At 43.2% G+C, this 24,264-nt stretch overlaps 1 protein-coding gene across 3 annotated transcripts in view; it reads left to right on the top strand.

The window, feature by feature from the left end:
* The window catches only part of TMEFF1 (transmembrane protein with EGF like and two follistatin like domains 1), a 610,729-nt gene that overhangs the window by 503,916 nt on the left and 82,549 nt on the right, over positions 1 to 24,264 (top strand). For all 3 annotated transcript variants that reach the window (XM_029589975.1, XM_029589972.1, XM_029589974.1), the window contains exon 7: positions 21,906 to 21,971. In XM_029589975.1, coding sequence (XP_029445835.1) covers positions 21,906 to 21,971 — 66 coding nt within the window. The remainder of the gene's footprint in view (positions 1 to 21,905; positions 21,972 to 24,264) is intronic.

Raw genomic sequence — 24,264 nt, 5'->3', positions numbered from 1 at the left:
TTATTAAGGTGGAGCTTAGAATAAGCAGCTTGGAATCTATCCCTTGGGATACTGCCAGGTATTTTTGATCTGGATTGGCCATTGTTGGAAACAGGATAGTGGACTTAATGGACCCTTGGTCTGACCCAGCATGCAGGTCTTATGTTCTTCTGTTCTTCTCACAATCTTCAGTCCACTAACACTCAGTGGACTCTCTTGGTCTTCTTTGACCACATTTTTTCAGAGGTTGTGTAGCATCCACTCTCTTCTCCTTCACAGAGATTATTTCATAACAGCTGGTTCCAAGGGCTGGCAATCTGGGAGTAGTTTTTCACAAACTTCCTGTAGTGTCCACAAAACCCCATCCTGGGCAAGTTATAAGGTGACAGCGTAAAATCTTGATGCGGGACAGTGGATATACCTTGTGTGCCCTACATAGGTACTGAAGGTTGACAAACTGGCATTTGTCCACAGTAAGCTTAAGGTCTTCAGCTTTCAGCCTATCTGGGACCTTCATCAGCCTTGGTTCTTGTTCTTCAAGGCTCTGACCAAGAATGGTCAAGACATCAAGGTACATGACAACTTCCAATAAATGCATATCTCCACCCATCTGTTCCATCAGCCTCTGAAATATATTTGTATCTCCAAAGATTCCTTGTGGAATATGCTCAAATTCACAAGGACAGGTGAAAGCTGTCTTTGTTTTATCCTCTGGATGCTTAGGTATTTGATAGTATTCACTTCTCAGATCCAAGGCATTGAACTAATTACTGCCCTCTGAGCAATTCAAGGCATTCTCTACCCTGGGATTGGTGTACTAATCTGCTACTGTACATTGATTCAAGATGCAGTAGTCCATGCACATGAATATAATCTCATTCTTTTTCTAGAATATCACAATTGGAGAGGCATTGGAACTTCTGGATTTACTTATTATTCCTGCTGTCTTCAAATCTATATGGGGGTAAATATTCAAATACTACTTAGCCGGATAAGTTGGACTTCTCTGGCTAAGTGTCAGGTTAGCTTGATAAGTGACCTATCCAGCTAAGTATTTAACCAAATAGTCATTGGGTGGGCAATGGGCATAACTGGACAACGCTACTTATCTGGCTAATTTACAGGGTCATTCATCAAATCGCATTAAGGCATTTTGGCATGATAAAAGGGGTCTAATGCATGCTAAACACATGATCTTTATCGCGTTGCATGTTCGTATGCAAATATAATACCTATGCAAACATTATGCAAATGAGGGATTCCTACCACTTTTAGCAGCAAAATAATGAGATTTAATATGGGAAATATCTTTTTTTTGGCAGTAGAGTGGAAAAAATGTTTTTACCGTGTGACAGCAGCCATTATCATGGATTGTGGCTATTATCGTTTGTGATAAAGTGAGGCTTTCTCTCAGACACACCCTGCTGGGCCAATAAAAATAGCTGTTCTTACCTGCCCTGTCTTCCTAAAATTTTAATGTTAGGGGACGTGTACTAGTAGTGGGATACTCTAGGAGACGTTTGAACCTCCCTTGCCTGATGTTGTTAGGGAAGGGAGGTTCAAACGTCTCCTAGAGAAGTACCTGCATCGGAGCCAGAGCTGCTAGCCCCACCGGTAGGGCACCCTAGCCCACGGTAGGGCTTGCCTTGCAGAAGGACATGCCAGCAGTACAGGGAGCACATTCTTAATCCAAGAACCACATTGCTGGGCATGCCGGAGGAATGCTTGGTTATGAGGTATTGCCTCAGCTCTCAGGCTATGATGGAATTATATCAAGAACTCAGAGGGAATCTGGATCCGGTCATAAAAAGGTCCCACGCTATACCAGGCCTCACCCAACTATTGTGTGCCCTGCATTTCATGGCATCTGGATCTTTTCAAACAACAGTTAGGGTCATCAGGGGAATGTCACAAACATCATTTTCCTACTGTCTGGGCCAGGTCATAACAGCTATATGTGGCTGCATTAATCATTACATAAGATTGCCTTGTGAAAGGCAGGACTTGCTAGAATTGAAGAGAGGGTTTTATGCCATTGGAACTTACCTAAACTTCTGAGAGCTATTGACTACGCTCATATAGTCAACATCCCACCTCATCGCAGGAAGGAGATCTACTGCAACAGAAAGCTTTTCACTCCATCAACGTGCACATGGTCTGTGACGCTCAAAAGTGCATTCTCAACTTGGTTGCCAGGTACCTGGGAACTGCGCATGATTCCTTTATACTTAGGCAATCTGGCTTGTTTGATAATTTTGAAGATGGCCTCTATGGTGATGGTTGGCTTGTAGGTGAGAGTGATGCTTCTTTCTATAGTCCCTCTGCAGCTATCTGCACTGACACGGGGGGCTGTTGGTGATGTGACTGCATCAGTTACATGACAAGTGGCTTGTACAGTTAGGTGATACAGGGCTCAACTTTCTTTCTCCATGCTGGAGAGGCCTGCTAATGTTGCATGCCCAAACAATGCACTTGCCACAAAGTTCTCTGTGTGACCAGGCACTACAGACATTCTACTTGTTTACTTTAAATAAGTGGCTCTTCAAATCCTCCCTTTTGGATCTGTTGAAATGTCACTTGTCAACCAAAACCTTTTTGTGTCCACAGTGTAGGGATTCCCAGGTCAGGTGAGCTCAGCTGTGCTCTGTCAGCCAGGATGTCAGTCACAGTTTGTCTTGACCATCACACAAGTTAAATAGACGATGGGACTGTGCATTTTGGCCCTATCATAGTCGAGTGTCATGTCAAACAAATGTGTATCTCTGGAGGACATACTGCAAAACAGCCAGGGAAATGCATGAGATTGATGTCTTTCTGCAATAACATGTGTGGCAGATATGATGAACAGCTTCAGTGTTAGAGAAGTGCTAGAAACGGGTAGCGATAGCTTGGTTGTGAGTGGCATGAGCACAATGTGTAGGAACCCCATATGCAGTTTTCCATTCAGTTGCCTTCATATAGTGTCATAGTAAAAAGCGACATGGACTTTGGGTTTGGAAATAGCCTTTTAAGGCTCATATCAAACTAGAGCTTGGCTTCTATTGTCTTATAGCATGCTGTGGGTTGACAGCAATATGACTAATTCGAGGTGGTGTGAATGATGCAGCCATTCTCTCTTTGCCACAGGAGATTCCGGCTAAGCTTGCAGGACCAGGCTTCTCACTCCTGTCGCTATTCTCAACATGCCAACGAAAACAAGGTATAACGAGGCCTTATGTTCTATCCACTGTGTCATAGAGAACACACCTTCGGAGATCTCAAAAGTAGATTTCACTGTTTGGACAAAATGGGGGGAGCTTTAATGTGTGTCCCACCCAGAGTCGCTGAGATAATACTTCTGTGCCATGTATTCCACAATCTGGCTTTATGTCATGGGATCCCAGTAGACATCATTCTAGATCTACCAGAGGATCCCCCATGTCCCCCAGCAGAAGCCACATGGATTGGCAGCCAGTTTTGGCAAAGTATAATACAACACTACTTTGCCTGTTAGTCCTCATCTAGTCCTTCCCCTTCCATGGAAGAGAGCCCAGCAGAGTGGTTCTAGCTGGTCTCATCTCTATATTTCTTTTACTCACAGGTCTTCTGTTTGGATCAGTGTATAAGAGAAACCACATAGGATTAGTTAGGCAGCATAGTGATCATGGAACAATAGGTGCAATAGACAGTAGTAGATAAAGTAGACACTAAATAAACCTAACATCAAAGAAATGTGGCTGGCCTAATGTATTTAGAGTGATTGTCAGTCCAAAAGAGTCATGTCTCAACATAGCCTTCGTGTGGGACTGCCAACACAATGTACTTAGCTTATCCTAGCTTGCACCTTCTTGCTTGCCTCGGCCACGCCTCGGACCCAGTCTTAACCCTCACATGTGGGCAAGATTGTGGCATAGGTATGATGGGACTCCAGCAAGATCTAGGACATGGAACCCAGGTGCTGTAGAAATTATAGAAATCACAAGTTGCTCAGCTGCTTCAAGGCATAGCCTGAAGCTACAAGTTAACACTTACAATCAGGGCCAATGCTAGTTTTCTTGTTGCTCTGTGTGAAATATTACTGCACTCCCCCCCCCCCCCCCCCCCCAGTTAATTCAGTGTCTGTCTCGGGCTCATTAAATAAAACCCAGCTCCATCTTGTAATGTATAGTTTTAAAAACTGACATTCCTCCCACCCCAGAACCCATGGATAGGGAAGAATATGGGTACCCTAGGCAAACCTACAGCCCTGCACATCCCCCCCCCCCCCCCACACACACACACACTTCCACACCCTTTACAGATACAATAAAATTATGCATTTACAACACATTTTACATGAAAAAGAACATTCAAAAGTACAGTCCTCTGAGGCAACAATATCACAACATGCATATTATATTTACATTCACTCCTGTGGTGCCAACCAGAAAACTCTGCAAAAAAGACACTTGCAGCTCCTATGGAATTAGAGTTTTTGTAATGTGTGCTGGGTGTGGGCTTGGCCCTCAGATAGCCATAAATAAACAGAATTACCATTATAATATATAGAGATGTGAATTGGAACCGGTTCGGATTCCGGTTCCGATTCACATCGTGAAATTTTTATCTTGCAGTCCGATCGGGTTTTTTTTATCGGCTGTGCCCGAGCCGATAACCAAAAAATACAGCCGACTCTTTAAAATGAGTTTGTTAGTATTCCCCCACCCTACGGACCCCTCCCCCCCAAAATTTTTAAATACCTGGTGGTCCAGTGGGGGTCCCGGGAGCATTCTCCCACGCTCGGGCCGTCGGCTGCCAGTAAACAAAATGGCACCAATGGCCCTTTGCCCTTAGCATGTGACAGGGTATCCGTGCCATTGGCCGGTCCCTGTCACATGGTAGGAGCAATGGATGGCCGTGCCATCTTTAAAAATGGCGCGGGCCATCCAGTGCACCTACCATGTGACAGGGGCTGACCAATGGCACCGATAGCCCCTGTCACATGGTCAGAGCAAAGGGCCATCGGCGCCATTTTGATTAGTGGCAGCCGACAGCCCGAGCGCGGGAGAATGCTCCCGCGACCCCTGCTGGACCACCAGGTATTTAAAAATTTTGGGGGGGGGGGTCCGGAGGGTGGGGGGGTACTAACAAACTCATTTTAAAGGGTCAGGTTGTGTTTTTAGGTTGTGTCCTTTCTTCCCGCCCCCCCCCCCATAACGATAAGAAAACCCACTAAATTAATCGTCGGGGTTTCCTATCGCTATCGGGGCCCCCCCGATATCTGACGATATTGAAAATATCAGATGATATTTTCAATCGTCAGATAAACGATTCACATCCCGAATAATATAGTGAACTTCCCATAGCAAACCAACCCTAATTTTCTTATCCATGAAAAGGCAACACTGCACATATTACATCAGTCCTTAGAACACCAATAAAACTATTTATTAGGAATCCAGGCTGCTATTTATTTATTTATTTACTTATTTATTTATTTATTTTAGCAAGTTTTATATAGATCCCTGTACAGAAATTACATGCCAGCAAAATACCTCACCTAGGTCACATATGCAGAACAGAGACAGACCCTCACCAAATACAGAATAAAGAGATCAAAAATTATAAACAGAAACATGCTGAGAACTGAATTGGAACCCACAAAAAGCCAGCCTCTACTTGCAGAGCAACAATAGAAAAACAGAAACATTACCATTCTTCATAGAACATTAAATAATAAAATCAAGAAATATATATTCATACAAAGAATAAATATTTCAAACTAGTTAATGAATAGAACATCCATAATTTCCCAAATACCAATAAATTATTTCAAAACATATGATGAATAAAAAAATCCAGTAATTAAAAAATATTCTAATCCCCCCCTCCGAAAAATATATTTCAAAAGAGCAGAATCATCAAATTACACCAAATTTTAAAGCTAATAAGGATTAAAAACATCTTCTGCTTTTCATACCTGTGATCTTCTAATTTCCAGTCACCCTGAGATTGTCATGGATTGGGAGAGATAGGGCCACACAAATGTTCTCTTCTCTCTCACACATAAGCGCACATTCCCTCTCTCTAACATACACAGGCTCCCTCTCTTTCACAGATACATTATGTGTGTGTGTGTGTGCATGCCTATGAGAGCCTACTGTATATATGCTACATGGGATCTCACAGTCACACAAACATACACAAACACACAAGCACACAGGCTCTCACACAGACACATTCCAGGTACACAGGCTCTAACATTGACACAGGGATGGCTCAAGGAAATCTGCTGCCTAAGGAGAGGGAAGAGATGGTGCCCCCTCCCGTCCCCAGAGGCATGGCATAGCACAAGTCAAATCACTGAGATGGTAAGGAGATTATGTCCCCCTAGGAATCTAGCCCTTTTGATGATTTGAAATGCTGGGGAAGTGGGCAGATAGGGGTCAGAATTTCCAGAGGTGTGGCTGTTAAGAGTGCCAGTAATATTTTTAAGATGCTGGCAATCCTGCCACACTCCTCGGAACCCTATCATGTGCTTCCCATCCTAACACAGTATTTGCCCTCTGGGGAAGTGGGAGGTGGGTGAATGGTGAGGATCTGTGCATGGCACTCCTTTTCAGGGCCAGTGCAAGGGTATTAGGCACTCAGCGAACCTTACACTCTTGTGCTCCCCCATTTCCCCAGCCCTCACCATATACAATTAAAATTATGCATGACTAACATATTTTGCATAAGAAGGACATTCAAAGTTCAGTCTTCTGATGTAAAAATATATCTTACTACAATATTTACATGCAATGCTGTGATGCCAATGAGGAAACCCTGCAAAAAAGATATTTGGAGCCCATATGGTATTAGGCCTATTGTAAAGTGCATTGAGTTTGGACTTAGCCCTCGAAAAGCCATGAATAAACTTAACTACAATTACAATATAGAAAACCTCCGATACCAAAGCTGCACTAACTGCCAGTACTCAAACAGTGAACATCCTACTCGTGAAAATGCAACATTGCAAATTTTACACCAAGTTCTAAAATACCAATATACCTCCTAATAAAATAACAGAACAAGACAGGGTGTTATAGATCCATATACAGAAACTATACAATAGAAGAATATCTCACTTCCATTACACATTAGAATGTAGACAGACCAAGTATAAATAGAAATGTGCAGACAAACACTGAACTGAAAATTGCTAATAGCCAGACTCTGTGGGGCAGATTTTATAAAACTACACGCGCGCGTACTTTTGTACGTGCGTAGCCGCGCGTATCTGTTAAAATCCAGGGTCAGCACACACGCTGAGCTGCGCGGCCTGCCTCTGTTCCCTCCGAGGCCGCTCCAAAATTGGAGCGGCCTCGGAGGGAACTTTTCTTCCACTCCCCCGCACCTTCCCCCACCCTGAGCCGGCTACCGGCGCGTCATGGTCCAGTCTGGGGGCTAGTCCGGAGGCTGCGGCCACGCACCGGAACACCCCAGATGACGCGCTGGCCATGACATGCCCCCCGACATGCCCCCAACATGCCCTCGATGATGCACCGCCGTGAACCGCCCTCTGACATGCCCCCCCCAGGAAAGCCCCGGGATTTACGCGCGTCCCGGGGCTTTGCACGCGCCAGCAGCCTATGCAAGATAGGCTTGGCGCATGCAAGGGGGATTTGGGGTAGGTTTTCGGGGGTTACGCGTGTAACCCTTTGAAAATCTACCCCTGTAGGTAGTGCAACAATGGAAAAACAGAAACATCACCATTTATCATAAAAAATTAAATCAGGATATATAAAAGTCATAATAGTAAAACCATACAAATATAAAAATAAATAGTTCAAGCCAGCTGGTGAATAGAATAGCATTCTAAAATTAATTCATATAAAAATGTTCAAAGTTCCCAAAAATCTATAAAATATGTCCATATTGAAAAATACACTCAAAGGGGTACAGCCTAAGGACCACGGCAGCAAAGTTCAAGAAGAAGGCCCACAGAGTCCATGTTATAAGAGTGCATTCAAAGGGGGACTGCCTTAGGGCCACAACAGCAAAGTTCAAGAAGAAGGCCCAGACAGTCCATGTTGAAAAAGTGCACTCAAAGGAGGACAGCAAAGGGCCATGGCAGCTGAGTTCAAGTACAGAGACAGCAGCAAGATGAGTTGAGACACTAGCAAGGAGGCGGCAGCAGCAGGATGAGGTGAGATGAGGCACCAGCATGGAGGCAGGGCAGAATGAGATGAGACACCAGCATGACCATGACAGGATACCACATCAAGGAGACAGGACTACTGGCAGAACATAGAGGAGGGCATAACCAGTAAGTAGCAGGACAACACAGGCAGACAGTAGACCATCCCCATCAGCAAGCCGGCACAGGAGCTCTGTAGTCAGGACGGGCCCAGCATTCTTCTTCCATCTAGCTGGCAGAGGAACTCTATAGTCAGGATGGGCCCAGCAGGCTTCTTCTATTTAGCCAGCACAGGAACTCTGTAGTCAGGATGGGCCCAGCAGGCTTCTTCTATTTAGCCAGCACAGGAACTCTGTAGTCAGGTCAGGCCCAGCAGGTTTCTTCCATCTAGCCAGCACAGGAATTCTGTACAGAGGACTAGCCAAGCTTGTCTTGACAAATCTTCTTACCATTAGTTTCTTTTCACTATTGTGGGCTCATAGCCCTTTTCCTCTGCGTGACTTTTGTATTGGGGGTGGCATCTTTTTGGAGGGCCTACCCCTGGCCTGTCCTGATAGCTGGGGACTGCTGTGTGGAGTGAATTCCTGGGAAGCTGGGGAAGGCACAGATGGAGGCTCTGGCAAGTGTTAAATAATTTGCGTCATGAATTCATCATGATATTTATGGATGTTGCCACAGTAGTTAGGCCCTGTGTAAGGGCTGCTGTCTGATCTGAACCCTCCTCAAGTGCATCAGCTTTGCCTGAATATGGTGGAGGTGGAGGCTATGCATCCTTTCCATGTGATCGAGCATCTCGTGCATTGTCTGCTCCGTTGCTACTGGTGCTGCTGCTGCTGTGGTCAGTGGTATTTGAGATGTTGTCTGGCATTCCAAAGCTGGCATTTCTGGGCTGGTGGGCTGATCTGTCTACTGCCTCCTGCTGGCGATGTGGCATGCTAGAGGTAGGTGGGGACGGCTGAGTTTCCTCCCATGGCAAGGTTGAGTCCTTTATGAAGCAGAACAGATTAAGGCTGATATTGAGTGGTAGCAGTGATGCTAGGGGTGCCAGCATCTGGAGGTGTTCTTGCACTGGTGGCTTCTCTTGCTGCTGATGCTCCTTCTCCTCTTCATCACTCTACTGGGTTTTGGCATCCATTTGGAAGGGTGCAGTGAAAGGTGGGGCTGCACTGCTGATCCCTAGGGCTTCACGGCTTGGACCAGTGGGTTCCTAGGCAAGAACTATGGAAACAAAGAAGAAGACACAAGTATGAATAACAAGAAGTACACATGTACTGTTTGGAGTAAGATGCACACTTTGATCAATGAATGTGAGCATCCTGTGCCACAGTATGTGGATATCTGTAGCAGACTTGACATTTACAGGTGAGGTGAACTTACAGGCCCTGGCTCGGGTGGTGTCCAGACCCTCGTCCATCCCCTTGAATACTTCCTGTCCCAGCCATTGAAGCAGGTGAATCTCCATGGAGGTCATCACAATGGGGCAAGGGGCTCCTCCTCTGGTCTGGTACAGATATTTATTACGACTTGCCACCTTGTTCTTTAGCTGGGCCTTTATGTTGCAGTGGGCCACCTGCTCTCCAGTCCTTTTTTTTCCATTGCACCAGGATATGGCCTATGCGATAGTGCGTGTATAATATATAAATCTTTACTTACAAAAAATGTTTATGTCTTTATACAAGTTTAATATTTACAAATGCAAAGAGAAATGATGTACAAACTTATTTAGGTTCTAACCATTACTGGAATCAGTCCCAAACCTTTTAAAATGCATCACACCTTACAATGTGTGTATGGTTATATGGATATATGGTAGTTTGAGTGAATAGGTATGTAAGGTGTGATGCATTTTAAAAGGTTTGGGACTGATTCCAATGATGGTTAGGACCTAAAAGAGTTTGTACATCATTTCTCTTTGCATTTGCTTATTAAACTTATATAAAGTCATTAAGAATTTTTTGTAAGTAAAGATTTATATATTATACATGTTCTCTCTATCTGTATCTGTCATTTATATGCAAGAGGATATTTTGTATCATTTTGTTTCTTTCATTGTATTGATTACCGATGCAATAGTGCACCATATCTGGCCCTTGGATGCCATAGACATCTTTGCCACATGATTGCCAAATAGCATGTTATAGTTCTCATGGACCCCAGCGATGATCATGTCGTTGTCTTCGATGCTGAACTTTAACGCATGAAATTGAGTCCACCCTGCTAGCTGGCTGCCAGATGATCTGATTGCTACTTCCACTTTCAGAGAGATGTCACCTTCCTCACTCTTGCTCCCACTCCCTGTTCCCATCCCTTCCTCCCCCACCTTCTCTGCACCTACCCTGCCAACTCCCCCTTATCTATCTATCCTATCCTGCTGTCACACTCACCTGCCTATCCCCTGCCCCTTCCTGCCTTCTCCTAACCCTTCCCTCCTTCCTATCACTACTCCTTAGCCTGTCCCTATTTCTACTCCTCCTCCTCCTACTTCCACTCCTGCCCTCCTCCTCTTCCTCTCCTCATGCCTCTTCTCTTCTCTCTCCCTATGCATCGCATGCTCCATCCTCTCCAGCTCCTCATTCCTCACCACTTCACTACCACCCCTCCTCCTCACCACCACCATCACTCCTCCTCACCACCACCACACAAAGGCAAACAGACAAACTTGTCAAACTTACAAAAACTTCCACATACAGTTAAAGACAAGAGACAAAGGTAAAGGTGAACAGAGGATAAAGAAAACAACAGGACAACACACTCAGAAATCGCTAATCTCCAATCCAACTCCACTAAACTCCAACTCACCTCTTCTCCTCTCTCTCCCACTCCTGACACACCTTTAAAGATGCAGCTGCAGGAAGCCAGTATATATAAACCAAGAAAATAATGTGCCAGATGTAAAATGGAACGCAACACATAAAATGACTCACAACACGCTAAATTATCGCGAGTGGCACATCTTACCTATGTGATGTGGTATATCGGATATTTTCCAAACCATGACCATTTTTTCAACATGGATACTAATGTGCCATATTTCTGCTTTATTTATAGCAATTTGATTAATCTAGGCCTTAGCTGGAAAAGTAGCGAAAATCACACTTATCCAGTTAAGAACTAGTTAAGTTAGCAGGTCTAAAGTTAACAAGATAAGCTTATCTGGCTCATCTTAATACTTATCTAGGTATATTCAATGGCATTATAGCAGGCAATATTTAAATATTGGCCTCAAGATGATTCCTTCTATGTCCCAGGAGCAACTGTTGAATCAACCTTCCTTCCATTCTAGAGGTATAGGGAAGTCATCAAACTGGATCATGTCAGTTTTAATCCATTTTGGCCTCTTCAGATTGTCATTGCTGGCCATATTAGTATGTTTTATGTATGCATGTTTTATGGTTTTAATGTAGTGATGTTGGTCTTATTATAAATGATTATTTGTACTCTGCTCTGAAATTGAATTCATGGAATTCAAGAAGTTTAAATAAATACATTTGGATACCACCTCTGCAAAGCAGATCTTAGCTACCTTGGTCTGAGATAGTATTATCACAACTTCCCTCAGAGGGGATGAAAACTTGGATCACCATGTTCCTATTCTTCTTGAGTGGCATATCTATCAACTGAGGGGCAGATTTTCAAAGCCCTACATGCGTAAATCCATAGGATTTACACACGGGGGGGGGGGGGGGGGGTGTTACGCGTGCCGGGCCTATTTTATAAAGGACTGGCGACGCATGTAAAGCTCCGGGACGCGTCTAATTCCCGGGCCGAAAAAGGGGCAGGGAAAGAGGCCTCCAACACAGAGCATCCATTTGCCGCTGTGTTGGAAGATCGTGTGCCGGCTGCCTGCCAGCACGCACAAGAGGTAAGTTAAAGAAATAGGGGGTTAGAATAGGGCTAGGGGGTGGGAAGATTGGGGAAAGGGCAGGAAGGATAGAGTAAGAACATAAGGGGGAAGGGAACGGGTGAAGACCGCAGGCGTCGGCACGCGCAAGATGCACTAGTGTGCATCCACTTGCGCGTGCGAACCCCAATTTTATAACATGCGTAGGGGATGGGAAGCCTGATATCGGATGTTCCTCCTTCTATAGACAAGCCACAGTGGCTCCGTGGCTGGAAAAAAAAAAAGGTTGAAGTTCAGGGCTGGGGCCTGGAATTCACTGAGTCCCTTGAAACCTTGACTGCATGCCACTGCTAGCAGTGCAAGAGGGATTTTTCTTGTGTCAAAGCTCTTATGATATCTGCCATTGGACTTCTTAGGCTCTTTATCACTCTTTGTCACTTCAAAAACTTAAGAGCAGTTCCATTCTTCTAAATGTTGTCTAGCCTGATTCACCCAGGGCTCAAACTCTTCTTCACCAGTGCTAGGAGTTTTCAAAGAGAAAACTTGGAGCTTAAGATATCCAAACCAACTTCCTTCTTGGGAAGGATGGATACATTTCTCTACTAGAGCTGCCAAGTCATTTATAACATCTTCACCCGCTTTAGTCTGCTGTGTTGGCTGTTTTTTCCTTTACTCTTGCCCAATTCTTTAATCCATTAATCCCTGATCCCTATTTGCCAGGGCTTGAACTATAATAATAGCTGATAAGGTCACTGTGGTAGTTTCACCCTTTTTGACTACTTTCAAGGTGGGAGAAACCCGTTGTGGGACTAAGGTTGTCACTGCTTCCATTAGTAAATAAATGAGTGACTCTTAATGTTTTTTTTTACTTAGCTTTTATTATTACCCTTCCAAATCCTGAAGCATGATCAGTAGCTTGATAAAGTACAGCCTCATCTATAGCTTCACCCTCATAGGTAATTACAAAACATTTTGTGGAGTCAAGCACCAATTTATGGCTCCATGCTAGGGCAGAATTGGGTTCCGTGGTTTAGGAGTTAGCCATGACTAAGAACTGATGTAACAGGGACAATCAATGCCAGATGAGCCCCCACAATGTATCCACACCCAGGTGTGTGCCCTGTGCAATGATGGATTCCCCCTCTGTGAATAAACTTCTGAGGGGAACTGTCCCTGTGAACCAATAAGCACATTGAAATAAAACAGGAAGCAGGACTGATTAGAAGCTGTGCGATAAAAGGTTAAACATAAATATAAGTGCAACCATTCATAATCAGTACACACAGTTCTAGAGTAGCATTCTGCACTTAAAATAATCAGCCATGGTACTGTATATCTTTGTATTTACTAGTACCAAGGCCTGATATACATTGTTAAATTATCTGTGAGGTCATATATCTCCCTGCCCTCCACAGTTGTGCACTGCAATGCTAAATGGGGCTGATGCAATTAAAATGCGCCGAAAATGGGTGCTGAGTGTTCAGCACCCGCTTTCCTAATGCGCCCTCAGGCACCCATCCTGGGGATGCCATGCAATATTTAAATTAGGGGTCACATTGTCAAGGAGGCGCTAGGGTAGATTGCATGCTCCTAGCGCCTCCTTGACAGCGGGATCCCATGTGCGATCAGCTGTCAGCAGCTGCCCTCGGGTTTTGAAAACAGGCGCTGAATTTATCGCATCCGTTTTCCTAATTGGCACACAGCCAGGGGTTCAGGAAATGGAAGCTTGTTAAATGAACATCCATTTCCCGAACTTGACCACCAGCACTTTTTTTCAACTTTTTTTATTTAACTTTTTTAAAGTTTTTGTTCCTCCTACTTAATATAGGAGGATGTACAGAAAAGCAATATTTTCTGCTTTTCTGTACAACTTTTGGAAGTGCTCAGCAATTAATGCCTGCTCTAGGCAGGCAAAACATTTTTAACGTAAAAATGTGCATTTTAGATGCACATTTTTTTATTGCATTGCAGGATATTCCCTAATAGCATTGTCTAAGCGCTAATCCCCTTATTGCATAAGGGGATTTGGAAGCGCCTACACAACCCATGTCCAACTGCGGGTTAAACAGTGTGCTCGGCTGTGTGCACTGTATTGCATCTGCCCTAATGTGCCTTAACTTACAGGAGTTAATAGCATATGAAGTGCTTTTTGTCTTTATGAGGTTGACAGACAATACTGAAGCACAAAACTAGTTCAACCAGGTTGTAGGGATGTGCAGAGAGACTGTATACGTTGCATTTGGTATTCAAATTCGTCGGGGGGCAGATACATTCCATTCGGCAAGGGGGGCCCCAATCCGTTCATGCGTTCATTCTTATTTGTTTTCCAGCTAAAATTTAATTAACTACAACCCCTCAACCTCCGGACCCCCCAAGACTTACCAAAACTCCCTGATGGTCCAGCGGGGGGTCCGGGAGCCATCTACTGCACTCACGCCGTCAGCTGCCAGTATTCAAAATGGCACCGATAGCCTTTGACCTTACTATGTCACAGGAGCTACTGGTGCCATTGGTCAGCCCCTGTCACATGGTAGGAGCAATGGAAGGCCGGTGCCATCTTGTGCTCCTACCATGTGACAGGGGCCGACCAATGGCACCTGTAGCCCCTGTGACATAGTAAGGGCAAAGGCTATCGGCGCCATTTTGATTACTGGCAGCCGATGGCTCGAGTGCAGGAGATAACTCCTAGACCCCCGCTGGACCACCTGGGACTTTTGGCAAGTCTTGGGGCACCCTCCTGACCCCAACAAGACTTGCCAAAAGTCAGCAGGGTGGGGGGTTTGTTTAAATTCGCTCCTTTAGACGGCTGAATAATTCGGTGAAGATTCGTTGTATTCGTGGGGAATCATGATACGTTTTGCTTCCACAAAAACACAACGAATATGGCCCTATACATTGCGGATTGCCAATAAGTTGCAAACGAATGCACACCCCTACCAGGTTGAGTAAAAGAAAGATGCTCCTTTCATCCCTAGGGTACAATGATGAGCCTGACTTCAGTGCCGGGAAAAATAATGGAAACTATTCTCAAAATCAAAATCGTAGAGCATATAGAAAGACATGGTTTAATGGAACACAGTCAACATGGATTTACCCAAGGGAAGTCTTGCGTAACAAATCTGCTTCATTTTTTTGAAGGGGTTAATAAACATGTGGATAAAGGTGAACAAGTAGATGTAGTGCATTTGGATTTTCAGAAGGCGTTTGACAAAGTCCCTCATGAGAGGCTTCTACGAAAACTAAAAAGTCATGGGATAGGAGGCGATGTCCTTTCGTAGATTACAAACTGGTTAAAAGACAGGAAACAGAGATTAGGATTAAATGGTCAATTTTCTCAGTGGAAAAGGGTAATCAGTAGAGTGCCTCAGGGATCTGTACTTTGACCGGTGCTTTTCAATATATATATAAATGATCTGGAAAGGAATACGACGAGTGAGGTTATCAAATTTGCGGATGATACAAAATTATTCAGAGTAGTTAAATCACAAGCAGACTGTGATACATTACAGGAGGACCTTGCAAGACTGGAAGATTGGGCATCCAAATCACAGATGAAATTTAATGTGGACAGGTGTTGCATATAGGGAAAAATAACCCTTGCTGTAGTTACACGATGTTAGGTTCCATATTAGGAGCTACCAGCCAGGAAAAAGATCTAGGGATCATAGTGGAGAATACTTTAAAATCGTCAGCTCAGTGTGCTGCAGCAGTCAAAAAAGCAAACAGAATGTAAGGAATTATTAGGAAGGGAATGGTTAATAAAACGGAAAATGTCATAATGCCTCTATATTGCTCCATGGTGAGACCGCACCTTGAATACTGTGTACAATTCTGGTTGCCGCATCTCAAAAAAGATATAGTTACGATGGAGAAGGTACAGAGAAGAACAACAAATATGATAAAGGGGATGGAACAGCTCCCCTATGAGGAAAGGCTGAAGAAGTTAGGGCTGTTCAGCTTGGAGAAGAGATGGCTGAGGGGGGATATGATAGAGGTCTTTAAGATCATGAGAGGTCTTGAACGAGTAGATGTGACTCGGTTATTTACACTTTCGAATAATAGAAGGACTAGGGGGCATTCCATGAAGTTAGAAAGTAGCACATTTAAGACTAATCAGAGAAAATTATTTTTCACTCAACTCACAATAAAGCTCTGGAATTTGTTGCCAGAGGATGTGGTTAGTGTAGTTAGTGTAGCTGGGTTCAAAAAAGGGTTGGATAAATTCTTGGAGGAGTAGTCCATTAAAGGCTATTAATCAAGTTTACTTAGGGAATAGTCACTGCTATTAATTGCATCAGTAGCATGGGATCTTCTTAGTGTTTGGGTAATTGCCAGGTTCTTGTGGCCTGGTTTGGCCTCTGTTGGAAACAGGATGCTGGGCTTGATGGACCCTTGGTCTGACCCAGCATGGCAATTTCTTATGTTCTTATGTTCTTAAAAGTTAACATTTAAATAACATAGAACTAGATTTACTTGTAATTCATAGGCATATATGTGAATCAGGTGAATAACTATCTTTTAAATAGTGGTGATTGTCACATTAGTGAAATAGCAGCTCAGAACTCAGCAAAGTCCAATGCCCAAAGTCTATCCCACTGTATATGTGTCAGATGAGTACTCACTCATGCTCCCAAGGATAGTGTTCTGATCTCGTCTGCGGGAGCCTTTAGCCAAACTCTTCTGTCTACAAAATGCAACAATTCAGCAGCAATTTCCAACAAACCACTGCAGGGACTCAGTAGTTCCTTCTGCAGCTCTTCTTACACTGTCAGTTCATCTTAACTGCCCAGCCAAGCAGGAGACTAACCGCAGAGAGTAGCTGATCTCTTTCAGCTCAGGAAAAGCCAGCCTGTTTGATCTTTTCTTTCTCTTTCTAATTGACATATTACAAAATGTCGCCTTGGCTCTTTGAGTCATGTGTTCTGAAGCATAGTGCAGTCACATGGCAGAGTGACACAGTTGAATCAGCCAGGTTAAGGTTGTCTTCAAAGGTTTCAGCATCATTAATCATTGGTAGTCATGTTATGGTTGGCGTCCCTGCATCACTAGTCATTAGTGTCTTGGCTGTTCCTCCGTGACAGGCACAGAGAGCAAGGTAGGAGAGCACAACTTGCCAAAAAGTACACCAGGAAAGAGAAGATTCTGTAGAATGTTCTGCATCTTTTCTCATAGAGGCAAACAGAAAGTCTGTCCAAGAAGTAGTCTGGAAAGCTTGAAACTTCCATTTTAGGACAGAAGCTAGTCTGATGTCTTTGCCTTCTGCAAAACTGAAATTGCAGTTCTGAGGTCTGAAACCTCTAGGGGTCATTTGGCAGACACACACACACATATATCATATAAAGGATCTCTGAACCTATTTTGAAAGTCATCCAGCAAACACAGCTATGCAAGTGCTGAACATATCCAACAATCTTATACAACTACACAGACATACAAGGCTCCTAAAAACTGTATGGAGTACCTGGTTTTGTTGTGCATGTCCATATTCAAAAGCCTGGTGAGTGGCAAAGGTACCCAGATAACTTTATTTGGGTAACTTTATGAGGATATTCAACAGCACTTATCTGGGTATCTGCTGAATACACTTGGATAAAATTACCCAGATAAAGTTATTCAGGCAACTTTGCCACTCACTGAGCTTTTGAAAATTAAAAAAAAAAAAAGTCACAGACCAACAGCACTGTGATGCTCCTATCCATCTGCCAATCCGCAAGATAAAAAAAAGTAAAGACCAAGCAGCACTTCCCCGCCTCAAAATAAAGAAAAGTAGAAGCCAGCAGAACTTTGATATCCCTCCAATCCCCTACCTAAACAAAAGTTGTGAACAAAATTCTGACCCCAAACCTCCAAACAAGTCCATGAATCCCATTGGGAGCAGAGTGGTTCTTGCTGACATCTCCTGGCACTTATTCACTGCACTACAGAATGAAAAGATCAATTCCCTTTTGGAACTCAGTACTGAATGGGGTTTAGCTTCTGCCCCCACGAGCTTATCATGTGTTGGAGCCTTACAATGTACCAGTTTGTAAAGGGTGCACTCTTTCCCAAACACAAAATTGTGTCAACGAAAAAATCAAGAAAATGAAACAAGTCCCTCTTGATGGTGGAGCTGGCTAGATGGCAAACAAAATAGATGAGCCCTCAGTGTGTGAAAGGTCTCTCTCTTCTGGGGAGGTTCACTTAATGGTGTATTAATTTTTTTATTTTAAAACATTTATTACCTACCCTTCCCATGTTCAGGGTGGGATACAATTACACATTCACAGTTGGTATAATACACTTGGTACTGGTTTCAGTCTTTCCTTCCCAGCCCTATCTTATGTGGCTATACCTGCAGCAAGGGTTTATGCTTAACTTCAGTTGGAAGGCTGAAACAATTAAGATGAGATACTGAACCAGGGGACAAAAGGTAAGGAAATAAACCTTCTCCCTCCTCTGCTAAAATACTCTCTGGGCAAAGTTTAGATTACTTAATTCAGTCTCTTAAGAGGGTGATTCAGCCATGTGCTCCTGGGTCTGGCTATTTCTGGAAAGGAAGTCTATCAGTCTCTCAGCTTTTGGCTTTTCTGTCCTTTTTTGGGATTTTACATGTAGCTCAGCTGTAAAGTAAGAACAGCTGACTCTCTATTTGCTCAGAGCGCAGACTTTTGTCTCTCACTCTTGATAATTAGCTCTTCAGGAAAAGAACTGATTCCAGAACTACCAGATGCACTCCTCTCTTCCTGGCTCTTGGCTCCAAATCCTGGCTGACTCCGACCCACAAACAGAGCCAGTCAAATTGCACCTTTTCTTCCTTAAATGATCTCCCAGCATTCCTTTGGCTTCCTCCTCCACTGGCTATGTAGTGCTGTTCTCTGAGTAGGCTAAACAATACAGCCATTTTCCAAAATTGTTAACATTGTGAGTACTGGATGCTGTTTTTTTTTGCAGAAAATTTGTAATTCACAGGAGTGCACACAGGGTTTTTGACATATGTTTATATTCCTTCACCTTGACTGCGACAGCTTGTGGTCTCTGCAGGATTGAAAATCCCTTTTAGGGCAGGTCCAAAACACATCACTCAGATCCAGACACAGCTCAGTCCACATTGTTAGGCTCAGTTAGGAAGCTGGTTTATAGTAGCTTGCTACACCAAAACGAGGGTATTCAAAAGATTTGTACAGTATAACTAGAAGCAAAACAAAACACTTTAGCAGCAGCACAAACTCCTCAGCATAGGAAATTCATTTCTAACAAAAATCCTGCACATTTCATTTGAGAAAATCAATCATGTACTCATTTTTAGGCTAAGATAAATGTTGAGACTTCCAAGCAAGCAGTTCCCTTTGGTGGTATTCCCTTAATGCCTCCTAAAGGCTCTTAAAAAAAAAACCAAACAAACAAGGCCTTAAGTCTAGGAGTAGAATACAAAATTTACTCCCGTAATGGAAAAAATGTGTGACCTCCACTGGTTTCTGCAGCAGGGAGCAAAAAACATACAGCAAGCAGGAAAACATGGCCAAAGATCATCTGAGCCAAAGAAGAAGGAAAAAGAGAGCCCACCCTTACTGCCAGTATCACATTTTATACCAACAGATGTCACTTTATGGCATCACTCAGGCTACAGATCCATATTCAATGGTATAGAGAAGAATGAGTCAGCTGGTTAATATTACCCAGTTATCTTTAGGATATTCAGCAGGACTTACCTGGCTAAGTCTGTACTTGAACATACCCAGTTAAAGTTAGCCAGTAGCATCATTGGAGGAGGACTCATTGCACGCCCTGACTCTCCATGGCAGTGCTTAGCCCCATGATGGTCCTGGACCCAAGAGTTGTGTGTTGTAAGGTACAGATTGAGCTGATCCTGTTTCTACCCCATAGTGTGTATGAACTTGTAGTTCCACAATCTGTAAGAAAAGCAGGATTGCAACTGTAACTCCTAGGCAGGTTGGTTCCCATAGACTGAACCCAGGGGCATATAGAAAGAGAGATGGACCCTATCTGCTCTCAATTTCTCCATGGATAGCTTTACACATTTGAGTTCCAGGGCTCCCTGTGGGGGTGGGTGGGGTGGAGCTTAGCTCCAAGGCCATTTTGCAATTAAACACAGTGCAAACCTCTTTTCCTTCTCTGTAAACAAGTCATAGTCTTTTTCATCCAAAAATCACACTGAGAGGCAATGTGGTTTCCAACTTCTTTACTGATAGTTGATTAGATGACTGAAAAATATTTACAGCACTCAAATCAGAGTTTTAAATAAAGTCAATGAACAAATAGGCAGAAGAAATATTAATACATTTGTGACCTCACTCTTTTGGTAAGTCTTTGGTTTTCTTTTGGAAGTAAATTACTTAATACTTGGTCTCTGTCTCTTGCCAGTTACTTAGATTGAAGATAGTTCAATCTTCTTTCCCCTCCCAAATTTGTCACCTCTCCTCCCCACTATAGAATGGTTATAATAAAGTCATAATAATTTATCAAAATGTAAGTCTCAACTCTCATACCTTTCCTGAAGTCATCTCAAATATTTTAGATCTCCTTAGGACAGAACCAGTAGGCATTCTCCTAAGTGCAGCTCACTTGAGTCAGCAATGAACACAGTTCTCAAAAACCTTTGATTCCACAGGAATCCATTTTCAGATGTAACCTCCACTCCTCAGGCTCTTCCTAGGTGAAAGATGCCTTATTCCAATAGAATGGAAACCGATTCCCTGATACCAAGGGCACTTAGCTCCAGGTGGAACAAAAATAGTCTTTTACAAATAGGGGAAAAACAAATAAGACAGGAAGGGTTGAAAAAACATCCTTGCCTCACAGCCTAGGAGACAGCACAAAACAGTCACTAACAGGAGACAGTCACTAACAGGAGACAGTCACTAACAGGAGACAGCACAAAACAGTCACTAACAGGTCCTAGAGAAGCGAGAGAACTCTGCCAAAATCTTCCAGACCCTTGATTAAACCACTCCAGAGATGCCCCAATCCTCTGAAAACAGTTCACACAGAGAAATGTCCAGAATTGATTAAAAGAACAAAAAGCAAGTAGAAGTAGATCAGATTTACAGGCTGACCCACAAAGGGAAAAAACAGACAACAATTCTGTAATAAGTTAATAAAACAAAGGACAAGAGCCACTCTACTCCTGCCTTCAGGAAATCCAACTAAAAATACAGCAACCTAAAATGGTGCCTAATCGTGAAAAAGGATAAGACAACACCTCTCAGTCTTCCACATGGGGGAGTAAAATACAATTTTTTAATATGCATTTATAAAAAAAAATTAAAAAATAGGACTGCCTTCAAGGTGAATGATTGAGTTGACCAGTTTGCCTATGTAGTGTATTGCATGACACGCTGACAGGCTTGCTGACACCTTGCATCATTTTTGTATGTTTAAGTTGTTGTGGGAGCTCACGTTTTCTCTAAATTTATTGTTTCCTTTTTTGTTTGATTGATTTATCATATTGGTATTCCTTGCCTCTTCTTTAGGATTGCTTGGAGTGAAATCCAACCCACTGTTTACTAAATCTCACTTAACCTCCCCAGCTTGTTAGTACCCTCCTTTGATAAGGAAACTAGGGGTTCCTTGCACAAATCTATAGATTCAGTGGATATAATCAAGACTGGCTCATCCAGTCCTGTATGACATATAGTCATCTGGTCACAGTATGACCAGTGTATGATATACAACTAGCTGGTCTGTATGTGTACAAGAAGTTGGAGTTCACAGCAGTTTAACTTCTACCTACCTTCTTTTCCCCAGTTTAATCAGGTTTTAACTGAAATTAATTCTGGATATGCTGGTAGGCAGTATCAGTTTTAAGTTGGCTGCAAAACACATCCTAATGAATTACGGTAGTCACTGTAGTATTTTTTTTTTTTTTGTTATTTCTTTAAGCATAATTCATTTTAACTTACTGTGATTTTAAAACTGTGGACAAGTAAACTTTTTGCATTTGTCGTTTAGGAACAGATGATTCCAGTTCCATGGGAAAGAAAGATGATGGAATTCAATATCGCCCAGAGGTGAAAGGTACTAATATATTACTGGTTTTGGATTCAGTATATACTGGAATGAAAAGTTCTTGTTTTGTTTCTTCATTGGTGCAACAGCACCCATCATCTGCCCCCTTCCTGCCCCCATCTTGGTCAGAAAGAGATGCTGATGAATAAAGAATCATCCTTCCCTCATACCCCAAGTGTATTAAATTGGACCATGTTTTGTTGGCTGTGTTATTGCAGCAATGTACTGTATATTACCTTAAGTATTTTCAATGGCTGATAATGTTTACCCTTACTAAACTGAACAGTTCATCTCCAACTGTGGCATAAAATACTAACTCTGCCATTCCGATATGTCAGCATGCTACTTCATCAGACTCCTCACCCACACATTGCAATACCCTACCAGTAAAAAAATAGCAGATTTTGTGTTTGTGGAGCACAGGCTGACCAGAAGTAGAGATATAGAAATGAAGTTCTCTCAACAATACCCAGCTTCACTTGAAATCTTAGTAACAATATATCCTTCTTAACGCATCAGAATCAACCCGTTTTCTCAACAGATCAATTTGACTGCTTCTTGACTTGGTATTGTTAAAAAAATGTATATGCCAGGGATATTTTGAAGTCAGATTTTGCAATTCTCATAGCATGGGGATTTCGTAGTTGTATTTGGTCATGGTCCAGTTTCTTATTTATAAAACTTTTGCATACTCTGTAATGATTTTTTGTTTTCTGAATAAATCAATTTTTCTTTGAACTTTCAAATTAATTCAATGTAGCACGCAACTGGGAATCAGAGAAATAATTGTTTTTTTTTCTATATGTATACTTGGGGAAGGAAATCTCTGAGTATAAAATGATATATGTTACATGTGCAATGTGCTGAGTTCCAGCAAAATGTAATTTGTGTTTAATGTGCATAATTTCAAACATAGGGGATTCTTGCTGTGCACAAAAGGAAAATTCGTTGACACTAGAAAAAAGTGCTATAGGGAAAGTATTTTCTTTTACAGGCTTCTTTAAAAGCATAACCTTTAAAGAATGTATTTTTCTAACAAATCAGATGAAAAATATAACGATGAATAGGTATCTGACATTAAGAAATATATGGTGGAATAAAATTTTGGTCTTTTCTCCTTAGCTCGGGATTGTGGAAGTTGGGGGGAGTTGGTTGAGAAAGTTGTATCGGATCTATGCCTCTGGCTGTCTTTTTAGATTTTCTTGCTTTGTTTAGATTTGTTTTATTGTATGTTAAAAGTCAATAAAGTACCTTTTCCTGCAGGCTCTGAGAGAGAGAGAGAGTGAGACTTGCTATAGTGCCTCCTCCCTAGACAGGTATTTGTATCCCTATGGGAGGCCCACCTAGTAACTCGAGGTGAGAGTTAAGTATTAGTGTAGGGGGGTAGGGGCCACTTTGACATTCAACGTGAGATGTACGAGAGAACCTTGCCCAAATCTCATCTTGGAGTGAGTTTCCTCACTCCGAAGGCCATCAAATCTTCACAAGAGACCACTGTTCTGTTCGTACATCTCACGTTGACTGTCAAAGTGGCCCCTACCCCCCTACACTAATACTTAACCCTCACCTCGAGTTACTAGGTGGGCCTCCCATAGGGATACAAATACCTGTCTAGGGAGGAGGCACTATAGCAAGGTGTCTCTCTCTCTCTCTCTCTCTCTCTCTCTCTCTCTCTCTCTCTCTCTCTCTCTCTCTCTCCACAATTTGTGGAATTATCACCCGCAGTTTTATGTAAACATGGGCACTGTTGCAGGGTGGCATAAAGGAGGCTTGCCACCCTTTTTTAAAGCATCAGATTGGCCATGGTTAACTCAGACCCCTACCTGATCCAATGTGGTGTGCAACTGTTACGGACGTGGATCCCTGGGCCAAGGAGGAGTTGGTACCACCAGTGGGGAGGAGCCCTACGGGTTACCGCCATCGCAGGGGAGGCTGGGGACCTAAGACCCCACTGGGGCTTCACTAATACCAACCCTTGCTCCCCTCAGGTTGAGCCCTTGGGTACCGGGGCTGGCTGGACTTATGTGGGGTCTCAGGGGTTGAGCTGGAGGATACCGTAGATGTGCATCTGGGGGCTGGCGCAGGATGAGCAGGTGGTGGTTCTTGAGGCCAGGTACCGGCAAGGGTCTTGGCAGGTGGCGAATCTTATAGTCAGGCAGGCAAGGGTCTTGGCTGGTGGTGAATCTCGTAGTCAGGCAGGCAAGGGTCTTGGCAGGATCCGAAAGCAGGACGAAGTGCAGGAACGCAGGAAAGGGCTTCCAAGTCAGGACACAGGAGCCAAGTTGCCAAGGCAAGGCCTGAG

Source organism: Rhinatrema bivittatum, chromosome 2, assembly GCF_901001135.1.
Source record: "Rhinatrema bivittatum chromosome 2, aRhiBiv1.1, whole genome shotgun sequence".
Taxonomy (NCBI): Eukaryota; Metazoa; Chordata; class Amphibia; order Gymnophiona; family Rhinatrematidae; genus Rhinatrema; species Rhinatrema bivittatum.
This window is presented reverse-complemented; position numbering and strand designations above follow the sequence as displayed.